Source organism: Chiloscyllium punctatum, chromosome 3 (assembly GCF_047496795.1).
Source record: "Chiloscyllium punctatum isolate Juve2018m chromosome 3, sChiPun1.3, whole genome shotgun sequence".
Taxonomy (NCBI): Eukaryota; Metazoa; Chordata; class Chondrichthyes; order Orectolobiformes; family Hemiscylliidae; genus Chiloscyllium; species Chiloscyllium punctatum.
The window spans coordinates 20,901,301-20,926,656 of record NC_092741.1 but is presented as its reverse complement, the minus strand read 5'-3'; the positions used below and the strand labels follow the sequence as shown (position 1 = coordinate 20,926,656).

Genomic DNA, 25,356 nt, shown 5'->3' with positions numbered 1-25,356 from the left:
AGACTACATGGCATCCCTACAAAACCTGCCTTAGCAACATCTGGGGGCTAATGCCAAATATGGGAGAGCTGTCTCACCAACTAGTCAAACAACAGCCTGACATAGTCAGATTCTCAGAATCATTCTTACAGAAAATATCCCAAAATACCATCACCATCCCTGGATTTTCCCTGTCACACCACAAGGACAAGGTCTGAGCATGGATAGAAAATTGTCTAATGAGTAGAAGGCAGAGAGTGAGGATAAGGGGGGACACATTCAGAATGGTAACCGAGTGCCTCCAGAATCATTGCTGGGCTAAAATCATTTACAATAAATAAATGGCTTGGGTGAGGAAAGTGAATGACTATAGCCAAGTTTGTGGATGACTCAAAAATCATTGGGTAGGGAAGTGGTGAGAATGATACAAAAGAGAGTGTGGAGAGAGATATAAATAGGTTAAGCAAGTGCGGAAAACAAGGGGCAGAATGAATATAACGTGGGAAAATGTGAAGTTATGCATTTTGGCAGGAAGAATAAAGGAGCTCAATATTATTTAAATGGAAAGATATTGCAGAACACTGCAGCACAGAGATTTGGGGATGCAGGAAGCACAAAATGCTGGCATTAAAGTTCAATGGATGATAAGGAAGGCAAATGGAATGTTGATCTTTATTTCAAAGGAATCGATTTTAATGTAGAAAAGTTTTACTAAAACTATTCAAGGGACCGTCACACCACAGCAGCAATATCACGACCAGTTTAGATCCCATTATCTAAGGAAAAATATGCAGGCATTGGAGTCAGTTCAGAAAAGATTCATTAGCCTAATGTCAGGTATGGAGGGACTGTCTTATGAGGAGAGACTGAGTTATAGAGGTGTACAGCACGGAAACAGATCTTTCGGTCCAACTCGTCCATGCTGACCAGATATCCCAATCCAATCTAGTCCCACTTGCCAGCAACTGGCCCATATCCCTCTAAACCCTTCCTATTCACATACCCATCTAGATGCCTTTTAAATATTGTAATTGTACCAGCCTCCACCTCTTCCTCTGGCAGCTCATTCCATACACGTACCACCCACTGCATGAAAATGTTGCTCCTTAAGTCTCTTATATATCTTTCCCCTCTCATCCTAAACCTATGCCTTCTAGTTCTCCGGTTGTGCCTGTACTCATTTGAATATACAAAAAAGAGGAGGTCTTATTAAATGTTAACATTCTTCGGGAGCTTGACAGGGTAGATGTGGAAAGGTTGTTTCCCCTTGGTGGAGAGTCTTGGACCAGAGGGCGTAGTTTCAGCTAGAGATGTGGAAGAATTTCTTCTGAGGTAGTAAATCTGTGGAATTTTTTTACCACACAGTGCTGTTGAGGATGGGTTGTTCAGTGTATTCAAGGTTAAGATAGACAGATTTTTAATTAGTCAAGGATTCAAAGGTTAGCAGGAAAGGCAGAAAAGTGTAATTGAAGATTCTTAGATCAGCCATGATCTCATTGAATGTTGGACCTAACACAAAGGGAGTATGTCTGCTGATGGGGCTTGAAGTTTTAAGGACAGACCAGCAGATCTGGTAGCACAGTAGCATACAGTTGGGAGGAACTCACCCTGGGAATCTTCAAGATAAATTCACGTCACTATGAAATCTCATTGCATCAGATTAAATATGGAAAAGGAAATCTGCTGATTACCACTTACCACCCTTGCTTGGCTGATGAATCAGCATGCCTCCATGTTGAACAACATCAACAGAAAGCACTGAGCATCACAAGAGTGCAGAAGTTTTTCTGGGTGGGGGATTTCAATGTCCACCATGAAGTCTGGCTTCGCAGCAGCACCACTGATTGAACTGGTTGGGTACTAATCGGCAAAGCTGTTAGACTGGGCCAGGGCAGGTGGGGAGGGAACCAACAAAAAGAAAATCATATTTAACCTCATCCTCACCAATTTGCTGCTGCAGTTACATCTCTCCATGACAGTATTGCTCAGACTGACCCCCCTCATGCACAGTCATTGTGGAGGTAAAGTCCTACATTCACAATTGAGAGTATCTTACATGGTGTTATGTGGCACTATCACCATGCTAAATACGACAGTCTTTGAACAGATCTAGCAACTGAAGACTGGGCATCCATGAGGATCTGGGGGGACACAACAACAGCAGAATTGTGCTAAAGCACAACCAGAAACAGTATGGCATGAATTAATGCACTCTGGGAAGAGGGCCTACAGTCAGCATAACGGTGAAACAGCCCAGGAAGACCGTCCTGCGGTCAGCATCATGGTGAGACAGCCCGGGAAGACCGTCCTGTGGTCAGCATCAAAGTGAAACACCCTGGGAAGACCGTCCTGTGGTCAGCATCACGGTGAGACAGCCCGGGAAGACCGTCCTGCGGTCAGCATCACGGTGAGACAGCCCGGGAAGACCGTCCTGTGGTCAGCATCACGGTGAGACAGCCCGGGAAGACCGTCCTGTGGTCAGCATCATGGTGAGACACCCCAGGAAGACCGTCCTGTGGTCAGCATCACGGTAAACATCCTGGGAAGACCGTCCTGTGGTCAGCATCATGGTGAAACAGCCTGGGAAGACCGTCCTGCGGTCAACATCACAGTAAAACACCCCAGGAAGACCGTCCTGCGGTCAGCATCACGGTGAGACAGCCCGGGAAGACCATCCTGTGGTCAGCATCACGGTGAGACAGCCCGGGAAGACCGTCCTGTGGTCAGCATCACAGTGAAACAGCCTGGGAAGACCGTCCTGTGGTCAGCATCACGGTGAAACACCCTGGGAAGACCGTCCTGTGGTCAGCATCACGGTGAGACAGGCCAGGAAGACCGTCCTGCGATCAGCATCACGGTGAAACACCCTGGGAAGACCGTCCTGTGGTCAGCATCACGGTGAAACAGCCTGGGAAGACCGTCCTGTGGTCAGCGTCACGGTGAAACACCCTGGGAAGACCGTCCTGCGGTCAGCGTCACGGTGAAACACCCTGGGAAGACCGTCCTGTGGTCAGCATCACGGTGAAACACCCTGGGAAGACAGTCCTGTGGTCAGCATCACAGTGAAACAGCCTGGGAAGACCGTCCTCTGGTCAGCATCACGGTGAGACAGGCCAGGAAGACCGTCCTGCGGTCATTATCACAGTGAAACACCCTGGGAAGACAGTCCTGCGGTCAGCGTCACGGTGAAACAGCCTGGGAAGACTGTCCTGTGGTCAGCGTCACGGTGAAACACCCTGGGAAGACAGTCCTGCGGTCAGCGTCACGGTGAGACAGCCTGGGAAGACTGTCCTGTGGTCAGCGTCACGGTGAAACAGCCTGGGAAGATAGTCCTGCGGTCAGCATCACAGTGAAACACCCTGGGAAGACAGTCCTGCGGTCAGCGTCACGGTGAAACACCCTGGGAAGACAGTCCTGCGGTCAGCATCACAGTGAAACAGCCTGGGAAGACCGTCCTGTGGTCAGCGTCACGGTGAAACACCCTGGGAAGACCGTCCTGCGGTCAGCGTCACGGTGAAACACCCTGGGAAGACAGTCCTGCGGTCAGCAGCACAGTGAAACAGCCTGGGAAGACCGTCCTGTGGTCAGCATCACAGTGAAACAGCCTGGGAAGACCGTCCTGTGGTCAGCGTCACGGTGAAACAGCCTGGGAAGACAGTCCTGTGGTCAGCATCACGGTGAGACAGGCCAGGAAGACCGTCCTGCGGTCAGCATCACAGTGAAACACCCTGGGAAGACTGTCCTGTGGTCAGCGTCACGGTGAAACAGCCTGGGAAGACCATCCTGTGGTCAGCATCACAGTGAAACAGCCTGGGAAGACCGTCCTGTGGTTAGCATCACAGTGAAACAGCCTGGGAAGACCGTCCTGTGGTCAGCGTCACAGTGAAACAGCCTGGGAAGACTGTCCTGTGGTCAGCATCACAGTGAAACACCCTGGGAAGACAGTCCTGTGGTCAGCGTCCCAATGAAGCAGACAGGGGAGAGCGTCCTGTGGTCAACATCATGGTGAGGCAGGCCAGGAAGACCGTCCTGTGGTCAGTGTTGTGGTAAAGCAAACTAGGAAGACAATTCTAGGGTCAGCGTTTTGGTAAAGCAGACGAGGAAGACCATCCTATGGTCAGCATTGTGGCAAGGCAGACCAGTCTTCCCCCCAGCAGGAAGACTGTCCTGTGGTCAGCATCACAGTGAGGCAGACCAGGAAGACCATCCTGCGGTCAGCGCTGCAGTGAGGCAGACCAGGAAAACCCTCCTGCGGTTAGTGCCGCAATGAGGCAGATCAGGAAGACCGTCCTGTGGTTAGCACTGCAGTGAGGCAGACCAGGAAGACTGTCCTGTGGTTAGTGCTGCAATGAGGCAGATCAGGAAGACCGTCCTGTGGTTAGCGCTGCAGTGAGGCAGACCAGGAAGACTGTCCTGTGGTTAGTGCTGCAATGAGGCAGATCAGGAAGACCGTCCTGCGGTTAGCGCTGCAGTGAGGCAGACCAGGAAGACCGTCCTGCAGTCAGCACTGCAGTGAGGCAGACCAGGAAGACCATCCTGCGGTCAGCACTGCAGTGAGGCAGACCAGGAAGACCACCCTGCAGTCAGCGCCGCAATGAGGCAGACCAGGAAGACTGTCCTGTGGTCAGCATTGCAGTGAGGCAGACCAGGAAGACTGTCCTGTGGTGAACATTGCAGTGAGGCAGACCAGGAAGACCGTCCTGTGGTTAGCGCCGCAGTGAGGCAGATCAGGAAGACTATTCTGTGGTTAGCATCGCAGTAAGGCAGACCAGGAACACCACCCTGCGGTCAATATCGCAATGAGGCAGACCAGGAAGACCGTCTTGTGGTTAGCGCCGCAGTGAGGCAGACCAGGAAGACTGCACAGCGGTTAGCGCCGCAGTGAGGCAGACCGGGAAGACTGTCCTGTGGTCAGCATCGCAGTGAGACAGACCAGGAAAATCCTCCTGCAGTTAGTGCCGCAGTGAGGCAGACCAGGAAGACCACCCTGCAGTTAGCGTCGCAATGAGCCAGACCAGGAAGACCGTCCTGCGGTTAGCGCCGCAATGAGGCAGACCAGGAAGACCACCCTGCAGTCAGCATTGCAGTGAGACAGACCAGGAAGACCATCCTGCAGTTAGCGCCGCAGTGAGGCAGACCAGGAAGACCATCCTGCGGTTAGCGCCGCAGTGAGGCAGACCAGGAAGACCATCCTGCGGTTAGCGCCGCAGTGAGGCAGACCAGGAAGACCATCCTGCGGTTAGCTCCGCAGTGAGGCAGACCAGGAAGACCATCCTGCGGTTAGCTCCGCAGTGAGGCAGACCAGGAAGACCATCCTGCGGTTAGCTCCGCAGTGAGGCAGACCAGGAAGACCACCCTGCAGTTAGCATCACAGTGAGGCAGACCAGGAAGTCTGTCCTGGCAGCTCATTCAGTACATGCACCACCCTCTGCGTGAAATCGTTTCCCTTAGATCTCTCTTACATCTTTCCCCTCTCACCCTAAACCTCTAGTTCTGGACTCCCCCACCCCAGGGAAGAGACTTTGTCCATTTACCCTTTCCATGCCCCTCATTATTTTATAAACCTCTATCAGCCTCCTACACTCCAGGGAAAACAGCGCCAGCCTGTTCAGCCTCTCCCTGTAGCTCAAATCCTCCAACCCTGGCAACATCCTTGTAAATCTTTTCTGAACCCTTTCAAGTTTCACACCATCTTTCCAATTGGAAGGAGACCAGAATTGCACACAATATTCCTAACCAATGTCCTGTACAGCCACAACATGACCTCCCAACTCCTGTACTCAATACTCTGACCAATAAAAGAAAGCATACTAAACACCTTCTTCACTATCCTATCTACTTGCGAGTCTACTTTCAAGGAGCTATGAACCTGCACTCCAAGGTCTCTTTGTTCAGCAACACTCCCTAGGAACTTACCATTTAGTGTATAAGTCCTACCAAGATTTGCTTTCCCAAAATGGAGCACCTCGCATTTATCTGAATTAAACTCCATTTGCCACTTCTCAGCCCATTGGCCCATCTGATCAAGATCCTGTTGTAATCTGAGGTAACCCTCTTTGCTGTCCACTACACCTCCAATTTTGGTGTCATCTGCAAACTTGTTAACTATACCTCTTATGTTCACATCCAAATCATTTATATAAGTGATGAAATGTAGTGGAACTAGCACCGATCCTTGTGGCACTCCACTGGTTACATGCCTCCAGTTTGAAAATCAACCCTCCACCACCACCCTCTGTCTTCCAACTTTGAGCCAGTTCTGTATCCTAATGCCTAGTTCTCCCTGTATTCCATGGGATCTAATCTTGCTAACCAGTCTCCTACGGGGAACCTTGTCGAATGCCTTACTGAAGTCCATATAGATCATGTCCATCACTCTGCCCTCATCAATCCTCTTTGTTACTTCCTAAAAAAACTCAATCAAACTTGTGAGACATGATTTCCCACGCACAAAGCCATATTGACCATTCCTAATCAGTCCTTGTCTTTCCAAATATATGTACATCCTGCTCCCAGGATTCCCTCCAACAGTTTGTCCACCACCAGGTCAGGTTAACTGATTTATAGTTCCCTGGCTTGTCCTTACAATCCTTCTTAAACAGTGGCACCACGTTAGCCAACCTCCTGTCTTCTGGCACCTCACCAGTGACATTCGATGATACATATATCTCAGCAAGGGGCCCGGCAATCACTTCCTTAGCTTCCCATAGAGTTCTAGGGTACACCTGATCAGGTCTTGGGGATTTATCCATGTTTATGTGTTTCAAGACATCCAACACTTCCTCCTCTGTAATATGGACCTTTTTCGAGATGTCACCATCTATTTCCCTACATTCTATATCTTCCACGTCCTTTTCCACAGTGAACACTGATGCAAGATACTCATTTAGAATCTCCCCCATCTCCTGCAGCTCCACACAAAGGCTGCTTTGCTGATCTTTGAGGGGCCTATTCTTTACCTAGTTACCCTTTTGTCCTTAATGTATTTGTAAAAACCCTTTGGATTCTCCTTAATTCTATTTGCCAAAGCTATCTCATGTCCCCTTTCTGCCCTCCTGATTTCTCTCTTAAGTATACTCCTACTTCCTTTATACTCTTCTAAGGATTAATTTGATCTATCTTGTCTATACCTGACATATGCTTCCTTCTTTTTCTTTACCAAACCCTCAATTTCTTTAGTCATCCAGCATTCCCTCCACCTACCAGCCGTTTCTTTCATCCTAACAGGAATACACTGTCTCTGGACTCTCATTATCCCATTTCTTCCCATTTTCCAGCCGTCCCTCCAGTCTAAGAGGCAATTTTTTTCACGCAGTAGTTGTTGCGTGTATGGATTCAGTTGCAGAGGAAGTGGTGGAGACTGGAACAACTAGAACACTGAAAAAGCATCTGAATAGGTATATGAATAGGAAGGGTTTAGGGGCCAAATGCTGGTAGATGAGACTAGATTTAGGGTCAGCATGGATGAATGGATAGAAGGGTCTGTTTCTATGCTGTGCATCTCTGAGGTAAGGCAGTAAGCGTAAGTTGCAAGTAAGGCAGATGAGTTGAAGAAAGTTAAAAATCACACAACATCAGGTTATAGTTGAACAGGTTTATGTGGAAGCACTAGCTTTCAGAGTGCTGCTTCTTCATCAGGTGGAGGTGGAGCAGACTCATAAGACACAGACTTTATAGCAACAGGATTGCAGTGTTATGGAAGGTAATATAAAATAAATTTATCTTAAGTCTTTCATCTTTTAGAATGATCATTGTTAGTTTTTGTTCCTTCATATATAAACCAGAGCTTTTTTAAAGTTACATTCTCAAGATAGCTTTTAACAACAGGTGTCATCTTGCTCAGATAATGCACTGAAGGTGTGAAGTTAAAGTCAGGTCAGTTAATGTTAGGTCAGACTGATTCTATTTCTAAAGTGGGATTTACAGAATCTTATATGGATTTATGCAGTTCTTGAGCAAAATAAAATGCAATTCTGCAAGGACAAATTTACCCCACAAACATGTGTGTCTGTGTGTGGGGAGACCGAGTGAGTGTGTGCACTGGGGTGTGAGTGTGTGTGTCTGTGCGTGAGTGTAATGGGGTATAGCTCTGTGAGAGGGCACGTGTGTGGGTGAGGTTGTGTGTGGATGAGATTGTGAGGTGTGTATGCATGAGCATATGAAAGAGAGCTTGTGTATGAGAGAGGTCTGTGTGAGTGTGCAGATCTACTCTCAAAAGCTATTTTGAAAATGTAACTTTGGAAAAATTTTGGGATTTACATATGAAGGAACTGAAACTAACATGATCATTCCAATAGACGAAAGACACAAGCTAAATTTGTTTAATATTACATTCCATGACACTGCAATCCTGTTGCTTTAAGGTCTGTGTCTTATGATTCTGCTCCACAACCACCTGATGAATAAGCAGTGCTTCGAAAGCTACTGCTTGCAAATAAACCTGTTTTTGTGTGATTTTTAACTTTGTCCAACACTGGCACCTGCAAATCAGAGTTGAAGAAAGGTAGGACTGGCAACTCAGTATTCGGGGGTTTGGAATCTTCAGGTGATGAGGGGTTGAGGGAAGTGTTCATAAAAGAAATGTTGTTACAAATCTATCAAGGAGTCCTTGGAGTGCAGGTTCATAGCTCCTTGAAAGTGGAGTCGCAGGTAGATAGGATAGTGAGGAAGGCGTTTGGTATGCTTTCCTTTATTGGTCAGAGTATTGAGTACAGGAGTTGGGAGGTCATATTGCGGCTGTACAGAACATTGGTTAGGCCACTGTTGGAATACTGCGTGCAATTCTGGTCTCCTTCCTATCGGAAAGATGTTGTGAAACTTGAAAGGGTTCATAAAAGATTTACAAGGATGTTGCCAGAGTTGGAGGATCTGAGCTATAGGGAGAGGCTGAACAGGCTGGGGCTGTTTTCCCTGGAGCGTCGGAGGCTGAGGGGAGACCTTATAGAGGTTTACAAAATTATGAGGGATATCGATAGGATAAATAGGCAAAGTAATTTCCCTGGGGTTGGGGAGTCCAGAACCAGAGGGCATAGGTTTAGGGTGAGAGGGGAAAGATATAAAAGAGACCTAAGGGGCAACTTTTTCACGCAGAGGGTGGTACGTTTATGGAATGAGCTGCCAGAGATGTGGTGGAGGCTGGCACAATTGCAACATTTAAGAGGCATTTGGATGGGTATATGAATAGGAAGGGTTTGGAGGGATATGGGCCGGGTGCTGGCAGGTGGGACTAGATTGGGTAGGGATATCTGGTCGGCATGGACAGGTTGGACCAAAGGGTCTGTTTCCATGCTATACATCTCTATGACTCTAAGGAATCAATTATTGCGCATTAAGAAGAGATACTATCTTCAAAGGTTCCTCAAATTAAGTCATATGGGTAAAACAAAAAGGAGGCAATCACTTTGCTGGGCATGCACTATGTCACGGAGAGACAGTAGACAAATTGTAGAGAAGTTTAAAAAGTACTATGATGTGGAGGTGCCGGTGATGGACGGAGGCGGACAAAGTTAAAAATCACACAACACCAGGTTATTGTCCAACAGATTTATTTGGAAGTACAAGCTTTTGGAGCACTGCTTCTTCATCAGGTAGCTAGCAGTGCTTTGGAAACTTGTACTTCCAAATAAACCTGTTGGACTATAACACAGTGTTGCATGAAATATGGTAATAGGAAATTTCAACTTCCCCAAAGTAGACAAAGTGTGAAAGAGTTAGAGAGGACAGAATTCTTAAAATAAGTCCAGGGGAGTTTGTTTTTTTTTGGAAAGACAGAATGTGGAAAATCCTACAAGAGAGGGGTGGTTCTGTTAATATTAGGGAACGCAGCCAGGCAAGTGGTAGATGTAGCAATGGGAAAGCGTTTAGGTGATAATGACTATAATTCAGTAAATGTCAAGATAATTATTGACAAAGACAAGGATGAACTGGAAATAAAGATTCTGATTTTTTTTTGAAGATGTGACAGGGGAATGATAGGGAATGTTGTTTTTATGGACTTTCAGAAAACATAAGAGATTGTTAACTGAGGTGGAAGCCCGTGGACTTGATGGCAAATTACTGACATGTTTAAGTGGTAGATGACAGAAAGTAGGGATAAAGGGTAGGTATTCAAATTGGCAGCATGTGACAAGTAGTGGCCCAAAACGATGTTAAGGTCTCAATTATTCACATTATTGAGGACTTAAGATAATGGTCACATATCCAGATTTGCTGATGACACAAAGTTTGGCGGCATTGTAGACAGTATGGACGATAGCATAAAATGGATGGAGATTAACTATTTTGACTGGTTAGGAATTCCAGACTATGGGGCATAGCTGAGAATTAGGGCCAGACTGTTCAGGCGAGTTGTTAGGAAGCACTTCTACACGTAAAAAATGGTATATGTTTGGAATTTCTCCCAAAACAGCAGTGGATACTCGGATCAGTTAATTTTAAACCTAAGATTGATAAATTTTAAACAAAGATATTAATGGATGTGGGCCTAAGGTAGGTATACGAAGTTCGGCCCCAGATCTGCTACTGAATGGTGGAACAAGGTTGAGGGCTGAATGGCCTACTACTGTCCCTAATTGGGGGAGGAAGGCTGACTTGAGTAAGATAAGTCAGGATCTGGCCAAAGTGGGCTGGGAGGAAAAGCCACATCACAACAGTGAGTGACATAAGGGTATTGATGAGCATACAGGATTGACATGTTCCCATAAAAGGCGAAGCTTGGGACCAACATGTTCAAAGAACCATAGATATTAAGGGGCATACAGAATAGGATCAGGGAGAAAAAAGGAAGCTTATGGTAAATACAGAAGGTTCAAAAGTTAGGCTGATGCCTTTGAGGACTATAGAAAGTGAAAAGAAATTAGGAGAGCAAAGAGAGGGCATGAGAAAACACTGGTGGGTAACATTAAGGAAAATTCAACAGAATTTTGTTTTAAGGGCAAGAGAATAACTAAGGAAAGAGTTGAACCTATCAGGGACTAAAATTGGAAAATGAGTGTGAAGCTAGAAGACATTGCTGAAGTTTCAAATGAGTACATCTGTATTCATTGCAGAGAAGGATGATGTAGGTCTAGAAATCAGGGATGGGACTGTGATACACTTAAACAATTAACATTGAGAGGGTTTAAAAGCAAATTACTGCTGATGCTGGAATCTGAAACCAAAAGAGAAAATGCTGGAAAATCTCAGCAGGTCTGACAGCATCTGTAAGGAGAGAAAAGAACTGACGTTTTGAGTTTAACTGACCCTTTGTCAAAGCGGTGTTGGCTGGAAAGTCGATAAATCCACAGTGGTTTTGTTAGGGGGAGATCAGGTCTGACCTGACCTGATCAAAGAGGAGAAAGTGAGGACTGCAGATGCTGGAGATCAGAGTCAGAGAGTGTAGTGCTGGAAAAGCACAGCTGGTCAGGCAGCACCCGAGGAGCGATTCTCCTTTTTTGACTCAGCATCCTGGTGATTCTCCTCTGTACTCTCTTTTTGCAATCACATCCTTCCCATTGTGTGGTGACCAGAACTGCACACACCAATCCAGCTGTAGCCTAACCAATGTTATCTACAACTCCATCACAAGCTCTTGTATTCAATGACTCTACTAATAAAGGCAAGTCTCCCATATGCCTTCTTAAGCAGCTTATGCACCTGTCCTTCAACCTTCAAGAATCTATATGATTATGCAGGATTAATGTCCCCCTGATCTAATGTACTTCCTAAGTTCCTACCTTTCAGCCTGTACTCCCTTGTCTTGTTGGTCCTCCCAAAATCCATCACCTTTCACATTTTCAGATTAAATTCCATTTGCCACTGTTCAATCCATCTGACCAACCCCTCTATATCCCCCTGTAATCCAATAATTTCCTCCTTGCTATCTACCACATCAACCATTTTCATTTTATCTCAGAATTTACTGATCATATCTATTACATTCATGTGTAGATCAATGTACACAACAAAGCAACAGTGAACCCAGTGGTACCATACCAAATACAGGCTTCCACTCACACAAACACACTTCACTATTGTCCTTTGCTTCCTGCCATGAAGCCAATTTTGTATCCAATTTGACAAATTGGCCTTGATTCCATGAGCTCTTACCTTCTTAACCAGTCTGCCATGTGAGACCTTATCAAAAGCCTCACTGCTGTACAAGTAGATGCCATTAACTGCACAATCCTCATCTACAACATCTAGTCACCTCCTTGAGAACCTGAGTCAAAAAGTCTGGTGCTGGAAAAGCACAGCCAGTCAGACAGCATCAAACGAGCAGGAGAGTTGACATTTCGAGCAACAGGATGCTGCCTGGGCTGGAATGATTCAACTATGAAGAAAGTCTAGATATTCTTGGATTGTTTTCCTTTGGGCAGAGAAGTCTGAAGGGGCATCTGCTTGAGGTGTACAAGTTCTGAGGGGAATAGATAGAGTAGATGGGGAGGAGCTTTTCCCTGAGTAGAGGGGGCAATATCCTGGGGCACAGTTTAAAGAAGCAGCAGGTTTCAAGGGGATTTGAGGAAATTCTTTTGAGGGTTGAGGTTATCTGGAACTCATTTCCTAAAAGGATGGCAGAACCAGAAATCCTCAAGAGATTTCAGAAGTATTTCGATGAGTATTTGAAGTGCCATATTTTCTCTGGGATGGACATGGTGATCAATCTATTTTGAATAGTTCTGTCGACTGGTCTCTGTCCTGCCAAGTGCAAGAAAATAGGAATAGAAAAGAGTGGCATAGACACACAGGGCTGAGCAGACTTTTTTTTGACTTCCAATAACATTTTTGACTTAAGGATTCAAACTAAAGTAGCCACAGTCTCTCTAGAATGGAAAATAAGGCCTTGTTTTGTCATGATGGACATTGTGGTCAGTCTGTCCAGTACACTCTGACCTGTCCTGTGGGCTGGGAGTGTTTTCTCCAGTCCACCCTGTCCAATGTGTCTGCGCTCTCCTGTTGACCCTGTCCAGTGTGTCCACGATCTACTGTCCAATCTGTCCAGTGTGTCCATGCTCACCTGCCCATCTCGTCCAGTGTCATAGAATCCCTTCAGTGTGTAAACAGGTCATTTGGCCCAACAAGTCCCCATGGATCCGCCAAAGAGTAACCGAACCATACTCATTTCCATATACTATTACTCTACATTTATCCCTAACTACTGCACCTATACATCACTGAACACGTCGGACAAATTAGCATGGCCAATCCAAATAACCTGCACACCTTTGGATTGTGTGAGGAAACCCTCACAGGCAGAGGGGGGGGGGTGGGGGGTGGGGGGGGGGGGGGGGGGAAGAGGGGGCGGAGATGTGCAAACTTCACACAGACAGTTGCCTGAAGCTGGAATCGAACTCTGGTCCCTGGTGCTGAGAGGGACCAGTGCTAACCACTAAGCCACTGTGCCACCCAGCTGTGCACCCATCCTCTCATGGCCAGCGTATCTGCACTCGCCAGTCCGACCTGACCAGTGTGTCTGCGCATTCCCGTCTGTCCTGGCCATTCCCGTCTGTCCTGGCCAGCGTGTCTGCGCATTCCAGTCCGCTCTGGCCAGTGCGTCCGCGCTCTCTGGTCCGCCCTGGCCAGTGTTTCTGCACATTCCCATCTGCCCTGGTCAGTGTATCTGCACATTCCCGTCCGCCCTGGTCAGTGTGTCTGCACACTCCCATCTGCCCTGGTCAGTGTATCTGCACATTCCCGTCCGCCCTGGTCAGTGTTTCTGCACATTCCCATCTGCCCTGGCCAGTGTATCTGCACATTCCCGTCCGCCTGGCCAGTGTTTCTGCACATTCCCATCTGCCCTGGTCAGTGTGTCTGCACATTCCCGTCCGCCCTGGTCAGTGTGTCTGCACATTCCCATCTGCCCTGGTCAGTGTATCTGCACATTCCCATCCGCCCTGGTCAGTGTTTCTGCACATTCCCATCTGCCCTGGTCAGTGTGTCTGCACATTCCCGTCCGCCCTGGCCAGTGTGTCTGCGCATTCCCGTCCGCCCTGGTCAGTGTGTCTGCGCATTCCCGTCCGCCCTGGCCAGTGTGTCTGCACATTCCCGTCCGCCCTGGCCAGTGTTTCTGCATATTCCCGTCCGCCCTGGCCAGTGTGTCTGCACATTCCCGTCCGCCCTGGCCAGTGTATCTGCACATTCCCGTCCGCCCTGGCCAGTGTGTCTGCACATTCCCGTCCGCCCTGGCCAGTGTGTCTGCACATTCCCGTCCGCCCTGGCCAGTGTGTCTGCACATTCCCGTTCGCCCTGGCCAGTGTGTCTGCACATTCCCGTCCGCCCTGGCCAGTGTATCTGCACATTCCCGTCCGCCCTGGCCAGTGTATCTGCACATTCCCGTCCGCCCTGGCCAGTGTGTCTGCACATTCCCGTCCGCCCTGGCCAGTGTATCTGCACATTCCCGTCCGCCCTGGCCAGTGTATCTGCACACTCCGGTCCGTCCTGGCCAGTGTATCTGCACACTCCGGTCCGTCCTGGCCAGCGTGTCCGCACTCTCTGGTCCGCCCTGGCCAGTGTGTCTGCGCTCTCTGGTCCGCCCTGGCCAGTGTGTCTGCGCATTCCCATCCGCCCTGGCCAGTGTGTCTGCGCTCTCCGGTCCACCTTAGTCAGTGTGTCTGCGCTCTCCGGTCCACCCTGGTCAGTGTGTCCGCGCATTCCCGTCTGCCCTGGCCAGTGTGTCTGCACACACCCGTCCGCCCTGGCCAGCATGTCCACGCACTCCCATCTGCCCTGGCCAGTGTGTCCGCACATTCCTGTTCACTCTGGCCAGTATGTTCCTGCTCTCAGTCCATCCTGTCCAGTGTGTCTGCACTTTTCAGTCCACCCTGTCCAGTGCATCCACGCACTCCAATCCATACTGTCCAGTCCATCCTGTCCGGTGTGTGCCCCTCTCGTCTGTCCTAATGCATCTGGCCCTGGTCTCCCTGTCCTGTCCAGTTGGTCTGGCACTGGCCACTCTGTCCCGTCTAGTGCTTATGGCCCTGACCACTCTGTCCCAACCAGTGTTTATGGCTCTGGCCATTCTCCGAATCATAACTGTCCCGTCCACTGTGCCTGGCCCTGGCCTCCTGGTCCCGTCCACTGTGCCTGGCCCTGGCCTCCCGGATTCGTCCACTGTATCTGGCCCTGGCCTCCCGGTTCCGTCACATTGTCTGGCCCTGGCCTCCCGGTCACACTCACTCTGCGGGCCCTGACCACTCTGTCCTACCTACTGTGTCTGGCCCTGACCACTCTGTCCTGTCCTGTCCACTGTGTCTGTCCTGTCCACTCTGTCCTGCCCAGTGTGTCTGGCCCTCCTGTCCTGTCCTGTCCTGTCCACTGTGTCTGACCACTCTGTCCTGTCCACTGTGTCTGGCCCTGACCACTCTGTCCTGTCCACTGTGTCTGGCCCTGACCACTCTGTCCTGTCCACTGTGTCTGGCCCTGACCACTCTGTCCTGCCCAGTGTGTCTGGCCCTGACCACTCTGTCCTGCCCAGTGTGTCTGGCCCTCCTGTCCTGTCCTGTTCACTGTGTCTGGCCCTGACCACTCTGTCCTGTCCACTGTGTCTGCCCTGACCACTCTGTCCTGTCCACTGTGTCTGGCCCTGACCACTCTGTCCTGCCCAGTGTGCATAAACCTCCTGTCCTGTCCTGTTCACTGTGTCTGGCCCTGACCACTCTGTCCTGTCCACTGTGTCTGGCCCTGACCACTCTGTCCTGTCCACTGTGTCTGGCCCTGACCACTCTGTCCTGCCCAGTGTGTCTGGCCCTGACCACTCTGTCCTGCCCAGTGTGTCTGGCCCTGACCACTCTGTCCTGTCCACTGTGTCTGGCCCTGACCACTCTGTCCTGTCCACTGTGTCTGGCCCTGACCACTCTGTCCTGCCCAGTGTGTCTGGCCCTGACCACTCTGTCCTGCCCAGTGTGTCTGGCCCTCCTGTCCTGTCCTGTTCACTGTGTCTGGCCCTGACCACTCTGTCCTGTCCACTGTGTCTGGCCCTGACCACTCTGTCCTGTCCACTGTGTCTGGCCCTGACCACTCTGTCCTGCCCAGTGTGCATAAACCTCCTGTCCTGTCCTGTTCACTGTGTCTGGCCCTGACCACTCTGTCCTGTCCACTGTGTCTGGCCCTGACCACTCTGTCCTGTCCACTGTGTCTGGCCCTGACCACTCTGTCCTGCCAGTGTGTCTGGCCCTGACCACTCTGTCCTGCCCAGTGTGTCTGGCCCTGACCACTCTGTCCTGCCCAGTGTGTCTGGCCCTGACCACTCTGTCCTGCCCAGTGTGTCTGCCTGCTGACCACTCTGTCCTGCCCAGTGTGTCTGGCCCTGACCACTCTGTCCTGCCCACTGTGTCTGGCCCTGACCACTCTGTCCTGCCCAGTGTGTCTGGCCCTGACCACTCTGTCCTGCCCAGTGTGTCTGGCCCTGACCACTCTGTCCTGCCCAGTGTGTCTGGCCCTGACCACTCTGTCCTGCCCAGTGTGTCTGGCCCTGACCACTCTGTCCTGCCCAGTGTATCTGACCCTGGCCTCCCGGTCCCGTCACGTGTCTGGCCCTGGCCTTCCGATCCCTTCCACTGTGTCTGGCCCTGGCCCTGGCCCTGGACCCCCGGTCCCGCCTACTGTGTCTGGCTCTGGCTCTGGCCCTGGCCCTGGACCCCCGATCCCGCCCACTGTGCCTGGCCCTGGACCCCCGATCCCGCCCACTGTGCCTGGCCCTGGACCCCCGATCCCGCCCACTGTGCCTGGCCCTGGACCCCCGATCCCGCCCACTGTGCCTGGCCTGGACCCCCGATCCCGCCCACTGTGTCTGGCCCTGACCTCCAGATCCCGCCCACTGTGCCTGGCCCTGGACCCCCGATCCCGCCCACTGTGCCTGGACCTGGACCTGGACCCCTGGTCCCGCCCACTGTGCCTGGCCCTGGACCCCCGATCCTGCCCACTGTGCCTGGCCCTGGCCTCCCGATCCCACCCACTGTCTGGTCCTTGCCTTCTGATCCCACCCACTGTGTCTGGCCCTGATCACTCTGTCCTGCCCAGTGTGTCCAACCCTCCTGTCCTGCCCACTGTGTCTGGCGCTGACCACTCTGTCCTGCTCAGTGTGTCTGGCCCTCCTGTCCTGTCCTGACAACTGTGTCTGGCCCTGACCACTCTGTCCTGTCCAGTGTGTCTGGCCCTGACCACTCTGTCCTGCCCAGTGTGTTTGACCCTCCTGTCCTGCCCTGTCCACTCTCTCCTGCCCAGTGTGTCCAACCCTCCTATCCTGCCCACTGTGTCTGGCGCTGACCACTCTGTCCTGCTCAGTGTGTCTGGCCCTCCTGTCCTATCACTGTGTCTGGCGCTGACCACTCTGTCCTGCTCAGTGTGTCTGGCCCTCCTGTCCTATCACTGTGTCTGGCCCTGACCACTCTGTCCTGCTCAGTGTGTCTGGCCCTCCTGTCCTATCACTGTGTCTGGCCCTGACCACTCTGTCCTGCTCAGTGTGTCTGGCCCTCCTGTCCTGTCCTGTCACTGTGTCTGGCCCTGACCACTCTGTCCTGCTCAGTGTGTCTGGCCCTTCTGTCCTATCACTGTGTCTGGCCCTGACCACTCTGTCCTGCTCAGTGTGTCTGGCCCTTCTGTCCTATCACTGTGTCTGGCCCTGACCACTCTGTCCTGCTCAGTGTGTCTGGCCCTCCTGTCCTATCACTGTGTCTGGCCCTGACCACTCTGTCCTGCTCAGTGTGTCTGGCCCTCCTGTCCTATCACTGTGTCTGGCCCTGACCACTCTGTCCTGCTCAGTGTGTCTGACCCTCCTGTCCTGTCCTGTCACTGTGTCTGGCCCTGACCACTCTGTCCTGCTCAGTGTGTCTGGCCCTCCTGTCCTGTCCTGTCCACTCTCTCCTGCCCAGTGTGTCCAACCCTCATATCCTGCCCATTTTTTTTTGGCGCTGACCACTCTGTCCTGCTCAGTGTGTCTGGCCCTGACCACTCTGTCCTGCTCAGTGTGTCTGGCCCTCCTGTCCTATCACTGTGTCTGGCCCTGACCACTCTGTCCTGCTCAGTGTGTCTGGCCCTCCTGTCCTGTCCTGTCACTGTGTCTGGCCCTGACCACTCTGTCCTGCTCAGTGTGTCTGGCCCTTCTGTCCTATCACTGTGTCTGGCCCTGACCACTCTGTCCTGCTCAGTGTGTCTGGCCCTCCTGTCCTGTCCTGTCACTGTGTCTGGCCCTGACCACTCTGTCCTGCTCAGTGTGTCTGGCCCTCCTGTCCTATCACTGTGTCTGGCCCTGACCACTCTGTCCTGCTCAGTGTGTCTGGCCCTCCTGTCCTGTCCTGTCACTGTGTCTGGCCCTGACCACTCTGTCCTGCTCAGTGTGTCTGACCCTCCTGTCCTGTCACTGTGTCTGGCCCTGACCACTCTGTCCTGCTCAGTGTGTCTGGCCCTCCTGTCCTGTCCTGTCACTGTGTCTGGCCCTGACCACTCTGTCCTGCTCAGTGTGTCTGGCCCTCCTGTCCTATCACTGTGTCTGGCCCTGACCACTCTGTCCTGCTCAGTGTGTCTGGCCCTCCTGTCCTGTCCTGACCACTGTGTCTGGCCCTGACCACTCTGTCCTGCTCAGTGTGTCTGGCCCTCCTGTCCTGTCCTGACCACTGTGTCTGGCCCTGACCACTCTGTCCTGCTCAGTGTGTCTGGCCCTCCTGTCCTGTCCTGTCACTGTGTCTGGCCCTGACCACTCTGTCCTGCTCAGTGTGTCTGGCCCTCCTGTCCTGTCCTGTCACTGTGTCTGGCCCTGACCACTCTGTCCTGCTCAGTGTGTCTGGCCCTCCTGTCCTGTCCTGTCACTGTGTCTGGCCCTGACCACTCTGTCCTGTCCAGTGTGTCTGGCCCTGACCACTCTGTCCTGTCCAGTGTGTCTGGCACTGACCACTCTGTCCTGCCCAGTGTGTTTGACCCTCCTGTCCTGTCCTGTCCACTCTCTCCTGCCCAGTGTGTCCAACCCTCATATCCTGCCCATTTTTTTTTGGCGCTGACCACTCTGTCCTGCTCAGTGTGTCTGGCCCTGACCACTCTGTCCTGCTCAGTGTGTCTGGCCCTCCTGTCCTATCACTGTGTCTGGCCCTGACCACTCTGTCCTGCTCAGTGTGTCTGGCCCTCCTGTCCTGTCCTGTCACTGTGTCTGGCCCTGACCACTCTGTCCTGCTCAGTGTGTCTGGCCCTTCTGTCCTATCACTGTGTCTGGCCCTGACCACTCTGTCCTGCTCAGTGTGTCTGGCCCTCCTGTCCTGTCCTGTCACTGTGTCTGGCCCTGACCACTCTGTCCTGCTCAGTGTGTCTGGCCCTCCTGTCCTGTCCTGTCACTGTGTCTGGCCCTGACCACTCTGTCCTGCTCAGTGTGTCTGGCCCTCCTGTCCTATCACTGTGTCTGGCCCTGACCACTCTGTCCTGCTCAGTGTGTCTGGCCCTCCTGTCCTGTCCACTGTGTCTGGCCCTGACCACTCTGTCCTGCTCAGTGTGTCTGACCATCCTGTCCTGTCACTGTGTCTGGCCCTGACCACTCTGTCCTGCTCAGTGTGTCTGGCCCTCCTGTCCTGTCCTGTCACTGTGTCTGGCCCTGACCACTCTGTCCTGCTCAGTGTGTCTGGCCCTTCTGTCCTATCACTGTGTCTGGCCCTGACCACTCTGTCCTGCTCAGTGTGTCTGGCCCTGACCACTCTGTCCTGCTCAGTGTGTCTGGCCCTCCTGTCCTGTCCACTGTGTCTGGCCCTGACCACTCTGTCCTGCTCAGTGTGTCTGACCATCCTGTCCTGTCACTGTGTCTGGCCCTGACCACTCTGTCCTGCTCAGTGTGTCTGGCCCTCCTGTCCTGTCCTGTCACTGTGTCTGGCCCTGACCACTCTGTCCTGCCCAGTGTGTCTGACCCTCCTGTCCTGTCCTGTCACTGTGTCCTGCCCAGTGTCTCCAACCTCCTCTCCTCTCCTGTCCTGTCCACTGTGTCTAGCCCTGGCCTCTCTGGTATGTGGATTATTCCGGGTGGGGGTTGGGATGTAGGCTCTAGACCAATCAGAGAGCTGAGCGGTGACTCACCAAATAAGGAGCGGCCGCGCCATAAAAGGAAACATTGTGTCTTTATATGGTGGAAATAGTGCCGGATGTAGGCCCCATCACTTCCCTCCGCCTGCCATCCTCAGCTCCCCCACAAGAGCAGTGGATTCCGCGGATTTCGGGGACACAGCAGCCTGGGGGTGGGTGGGGGAAGGGGAGGGGAAACAGCATTTTGGCGAGGGGTCAGTGAGGGTCTGGTTGAAGAGAGCGTGCCGCTAGCCCGGTACTATTTTAATGTGTGGTGTGGTGTGGTGTGGCTGGGAGTGATGTGGCTGAGGTTTCCTTTCCCGGTGTCTCCGGGTTCTACACTGTAGACAGCGTCCTCTGGATTAGACCGTGACCACGGGCAGCCCGGGTCTAGACCGGGACAGGTCCGGGAGGAGAGCCCTGGACAGACCGGGACAGGTCCGGGAGGATAGCCCCTGGAATAGACCGGGACAGGTCCGGGAGGACAGACCGGGACAGGTCCGGGAGGATAGCCCCTGGAATAGACCGGGACAGGTCCGGGAGGACAGACCGGGACAGGTCCGGGAGGATAGCCCCTGGAATAGACCGGGACTAGACCGGGAGGACAACCCCTGGAATTGACCGGGAGGACAGAGCGGGACGGGTCCGGGAGGACAGAGCGGGACGAGACCGGGAGGACAGAGCGGGACGAGACCGGGAGGACAGAGCGGGACGAGACCGGGAGGACAGAGCGGGACGGGTCCGGGAGGACAGCCCAGGACAGAGCGGGACTAGACCGGGAGGACAGCCCAGGACAGAGCGGGACTAGACCGGGAGGACAGCCCCTGGACTGGTCCGGGAGGACAGAGCGGGACTAGATAGGGAGGATAGCCCCGGACAGACCGGGATAGGTCCAGGAGGATAGCCCCGGACAGACCGGGATAGGTCCAGGAGGATAGCCCCGGACAGACCGGGATAGGTCCAGGAGGATAGCCCCGGACAGACCGGGATAGGTCCAGGAGGATAGCCCCGGACAGACCGGGATAGGTCCAGGAGGATAGCCCCGGACAGACCGGGATAGGTCCAGGAGGATAGCCCCGGACAGACCGGGATAGGTCCAGGAGGATAGCCCCGGACAGACCGGGATAGGTCCAGGAGGATAGCCCCGGACAGACCGGGACTAGACCAGATAAAGGACTCGGACGGGCCGGGAATATTTGAAGACCAGAACCGGAGTAGAGCGGGGCTGGACCGGGGTAAAATCGGGACAAGTGGCCCCGAAAGGGAACAAGGAGAGGGCGGCTCTGAGTGTCGGGGTCCAGACCTGGACAGTCTGGGATAGACCGGGACAGGGGCCGCTCTTCCCCGCCCCCCGGGGGCCATGCTGCAGAATCCGGCCGGTGCCGCTCCTCCTGAACCCAACAGCTCTTCGTCGTCACCGGCGGGCAGCCTGCAGCCAGCGGCCCCGGGCACGGGCCCAGGCCCGGGCCCACAGGCAGCCGCCGCTGCAGTTCTGGTGTCCCGGGACAGAGAGGCCCCACTGCCAGGGCCCCCTTACAGCTGCTCGGAGCCCAGCAGCGACGAGGACGAGGAGCTGGTGGTGGCCCCGGCCCCGGCACCGGTCCCGCTCGACAGGCGGGGGGTCAAGAGGCGTCTCTCCGACCTGGAAGTGGCGGCCGCGGCGGGCCTGGCAGGTGTGAGCGGACACGGCCCGGGGCTAGAGCCTGGTCCCGGGGGCCTAGCGGCGACTGGAGGCTATGGGGCGACGTCGGCCCCAGGAGGGACTGCACCAGGAGCCGGACTGAAACCTGGCAAGAAAACCAGGGGGAGAGTGAAGATTAAAATGGAGTTTATCGATAACAAACTGAGGAGGTACACGACCTTCAGCAAGAGGAAGACCGGCATCATGAAGAAGGTGAGTCTGAGAGAGAGTGAGAGAAGTGACTCCTGACCCAGAGAGAGAGAGAGAGGGGGGGGGGAGGGGGAGAGGTAACTCCTGACCCAGAGAGAGAGGGAGGTGGGGGGTGTTGGGGGAGGGAGAGGTGACTCCTGACCCAGAGAGAGAGAGAGAGAGAGAGAGGGAGGGGGGTGCTGGAGGAGGGAGAGGTGACTCCTGACCCAGAGAGAGAGAGAGAGAGAGGGAGGGGGGTGCTGGAGGAGGGAGAGGTGACTCCTGACCCAGAGAGAGAGGGGGGTGGGGGGTGCTGGAGGAGGGAGAGGTGACTCCTGACCCAGAGGGAGAGGGGGGTGGGGGGTGTTGGGGGAGGGAGAGGTGACTCCTGACCCAGGGGGGTGGGGGGTGTTGGGGGAGGGAGAGGTGACTCCTGACCCAGAGGGGGGGTGGGGGGTGTTGGGGGAGGGAGAGGTGACTCCTGACCCAGAGGGAGAGGGGGGGTGGGGGGTGTTGGGGGAGGGAGAGGTGACTCCTGACCCAGAGGGAGAGGGGGGGTGGGGGGTGTTGGGGGAGGGAGAGGTGACTCCTGACCCAGAGGGAGAGGGGGGGTGGGGGGTGTTGGGGGAGGGAGAGGTGACTCCTGACCCAGAGGGAGAGGGGGGGTGGGGGGTGTTGGGGGAGGGAGAGGTGACTCCTGACCCAGAGGGAGAGGGGGGGTGGGGGGTGTTGGGGGAGGGAGAGGTGACTCCTGACCCAGAGGGAGAGGGGGGGTGGGGGGTGTTGGGGGAGGGAGAGGTGACTCCTGACCCAGAGGGAGAGGGGGGGGTGGGGGGTGTTGGGGGAGGGAGAGGTGACTCCTGACCCAGAGGGAGAGGGGGGGTGGGGGGTGTTGGGGGAGGGAGAGGTGACTCCTGACCCAGAGGGAGAGGGGGGGTGGGGGGTGTTGGGGGAGGGAGAGGTGACTCCTGACCCAGAGGGAGAGGGGGGGTGGGGGGTGTTGGGGGAGGGAGAGGTGACTCCTGACCCAGAGGGAGAGGGGGGGTGGGGGGTGTTGGGGGAGGGAGAGGTGACTCCTGACCCAGAGGGAGAGGGGGGGTGGGGGGTGTTGGGGGAGGGAGAGGTGACTCCTGACCCAGAGGGAGAGGGGGGGTGTTGGGGGAGGGAGAGGTGACTCCTGACCCAGAGGGAGAGGGGGGGTGTTGGGGGAGGGAGAGGTGACTCCTGACCCAGAGGGAGAGGGGGGAGGGTGTTGGGGGAGGGAGAGGTGACTCCTGACCCAGAGGGAGAGGGGGGAGGGTGTTGGGGGAGGGAGAGGTGACTCCTGACCCAGAGGGAGAGGGGGGAGGGTGTTGGGGGAGGGAGAGGTGACTCCTGACCCAGAGAGGGAGGGGGGGGAGGGTGTTGGGTGTTGGGGGAGGGAGAGGTGACTCCTGACCCAGAGGGAGAGGGGGGAGGGTGTTGGGGGAGGGAGAGGTGACTCCTGACCCAGAGAGGGAGGGGGGGGAGGGTGTTGGGTGTTGGGGGAGGGAGAGGTGACTCCTGACCCAGAGAGGGGGAGGGGGGTGGGGGGTGTTGGGGGAGGGAGAGGTGACTCCTGACCCAGAGAGGGGGAGGGGGGTGGGGGGTGTTGGGGGAGGGAGAGGTGACTCCTGACCCAGAGAGGGGGAGGGGGGTGGGGGGTGTTGGGGGAGGGAGAGGTGACTCCTGACCCAGAGAGAGGGAGGGGGGGGGGTGTTGGGGGAGGGAGAGGGAGAAGTGACTCCTGACCCAGAGAGGGGGGGGGGGGGGGGGGGCGGTTGCTGGGGGAGGGAGAGGGGGGGGGGGGGGGGGCGGTTGCTGGGGGAGGGAGAGGTGACTCCTGACCCAGAGAGAGAGGGGGGGCGGGTGTGCTGGGGGAGGGAGAGGTGACTCCTGACCCAGAGAGGGGGGTTGCTGGGAGGGAGAGGTGCCTCCTGACCTGGGGAGGGGGGTGGGGGGTGCTGCAGGAGGGAGAGGGAGAGGTGACTCCTGACCCGGGGGGGGGGGGGGGTGTTGGGGGAGGGAGAGGGAGAAGTGACTCCTGACCTAGAGAAAGGGGATGGTGGCAGCGGTAGAGAGAGACAGGGAGAAGTGACTCCTGTCCCTGAGAGTGGGGGTGCTGATGGAGTGAGTGAGAAATGCCCCCTGCCCCAGAGAGAGGGGATGCTGATGGAGGGATAGGGCGAAGTGACTCCTGTCGCCGAGATGGGGTGCTGGCAGAGGGTTAGGATTCCTGTTCCAGAGAGTTGGGTCCTGATGGAGGCAGAGAGAGAGAGAGAGAGAAAAGTGACCCTTGTCCCGAGAGAGGGGGCGCTGGTGGAGGCGGAGAGGGAGGGAGAAGTGACTCCTGTTCTGGAGGGTGGGGGTGGGAGATGAGTGCTGGGGGTGGGCAGACAGACAGAAATGACTCTTGTCAAGTGACAGCTGGTGGACAGCACTCTCTCCCTCTCTGGGATAGGAGAGGGAGGAGGAGTGAAATGATTCCAGTCCCAAGGAGAAGGGGTGCTGAGGGAGGGAGCAAGAGAGAGAAGTGACTTCTGTCCCAAGGAGAGGGTGGGCGCTAATGGAGGGAGCGAGAGCAAGAGGTGACTTGTGTGTGAGTGAGTGTGTGTAAGAGACTTCCCTTTTGAAAAGGATGAAGGATTTCAATTTAAATGGTATAGATTGAAGTGATCTGCAGAAAAGTAAACGATAGAAGTAGGAATCTTTGAGTGCACAGTTTAGATCTGCAGTGGACTGTCTGTAAGTGTGGTGAAGACAGTAGGCATTCAAGAGGATGTGTCTGTTTAAATAATGTGCAAGAGGTTTGGGGGACAAAAAGGTAGGCATATGATCCTTAGTAATGGTCTATTTGATAGCTGTTACAGTCTTTGCAGGGTTATGGGTGGAAAGATGTTGGAGTGTGAACTGGATGAGGGAGGTGAGGCTGGGAAGGGAGAATGGTGCTGAAGGTGGAGGAGAAAGGAGTGGAAGTTGAAACTGGGAGACAGCGGGGTATGGAGGATCAAGAAAGTTGTGGGAGGTGTAGCTAGGGACTGAAAGGGGGTTTGAAATATGGTTGTGGAGGTTACTATACAGCTGATGATGTATCATGTCAGTGGGAGATAATGCCCTGGTTCTGTATGGTGATTGCGGTACAGGTACAAGCACTGGAGAGTTATATCTTTGTGGCTCTTTATGGTCACAGTGGTGTGGGTATAAATGGTATTGTGTTGCTGTCATTCTGTATAGTGACAATGATGTTGAGACCAGCATATTGAAGTGTTTCTACATGGTGACTGGTATGGTCTTGGTAGTGGGAGGTAACACATGATTGTCTACATCAATACCACTGTATACACAGAGGTAACGTTGCATTGATTCTATATGATGACAGTGATATTGGTATAGATGGCAGGAAATAATCTGTTGCTCTGATGAACTAGAAAGAATTTGTACCCAGAGCGACCTGATGGGGGAACATTATTGTACAAATGGAT

The 25,356-nt window shown here is 53.7% G+C and overlaps 1 protein-coding gene across 6 annotated transcripts in view; it reads left to right on the top strand.

Annotated features, from left to right (window-relative positions):
• Positions 1-20,191: 20,191 nt before the first annotated feature.
• LOC140456654 (serum response factor-like) overlaps positions 20,192-25,356 on the top strand; it is a 118,140-nt gene continuing 112,975 nt past the window's right edge. For all 6 annotated transcript variants that reach the window (XM_072550757.1, XM_072550758.1, XM_072550755.1 and 3 more), the window contains exon 1: positions 20,192-21,880. In XM_072550757.1, the coding sequence (XP_072406858.1) occupies positions 21,347-21,880 (534 nt within the window). In that variant the 5' untranslated portion in view covers positions 20,192-21,346. The remainder of the gene's footprint in view (positions 21,881-25,356) is intronic.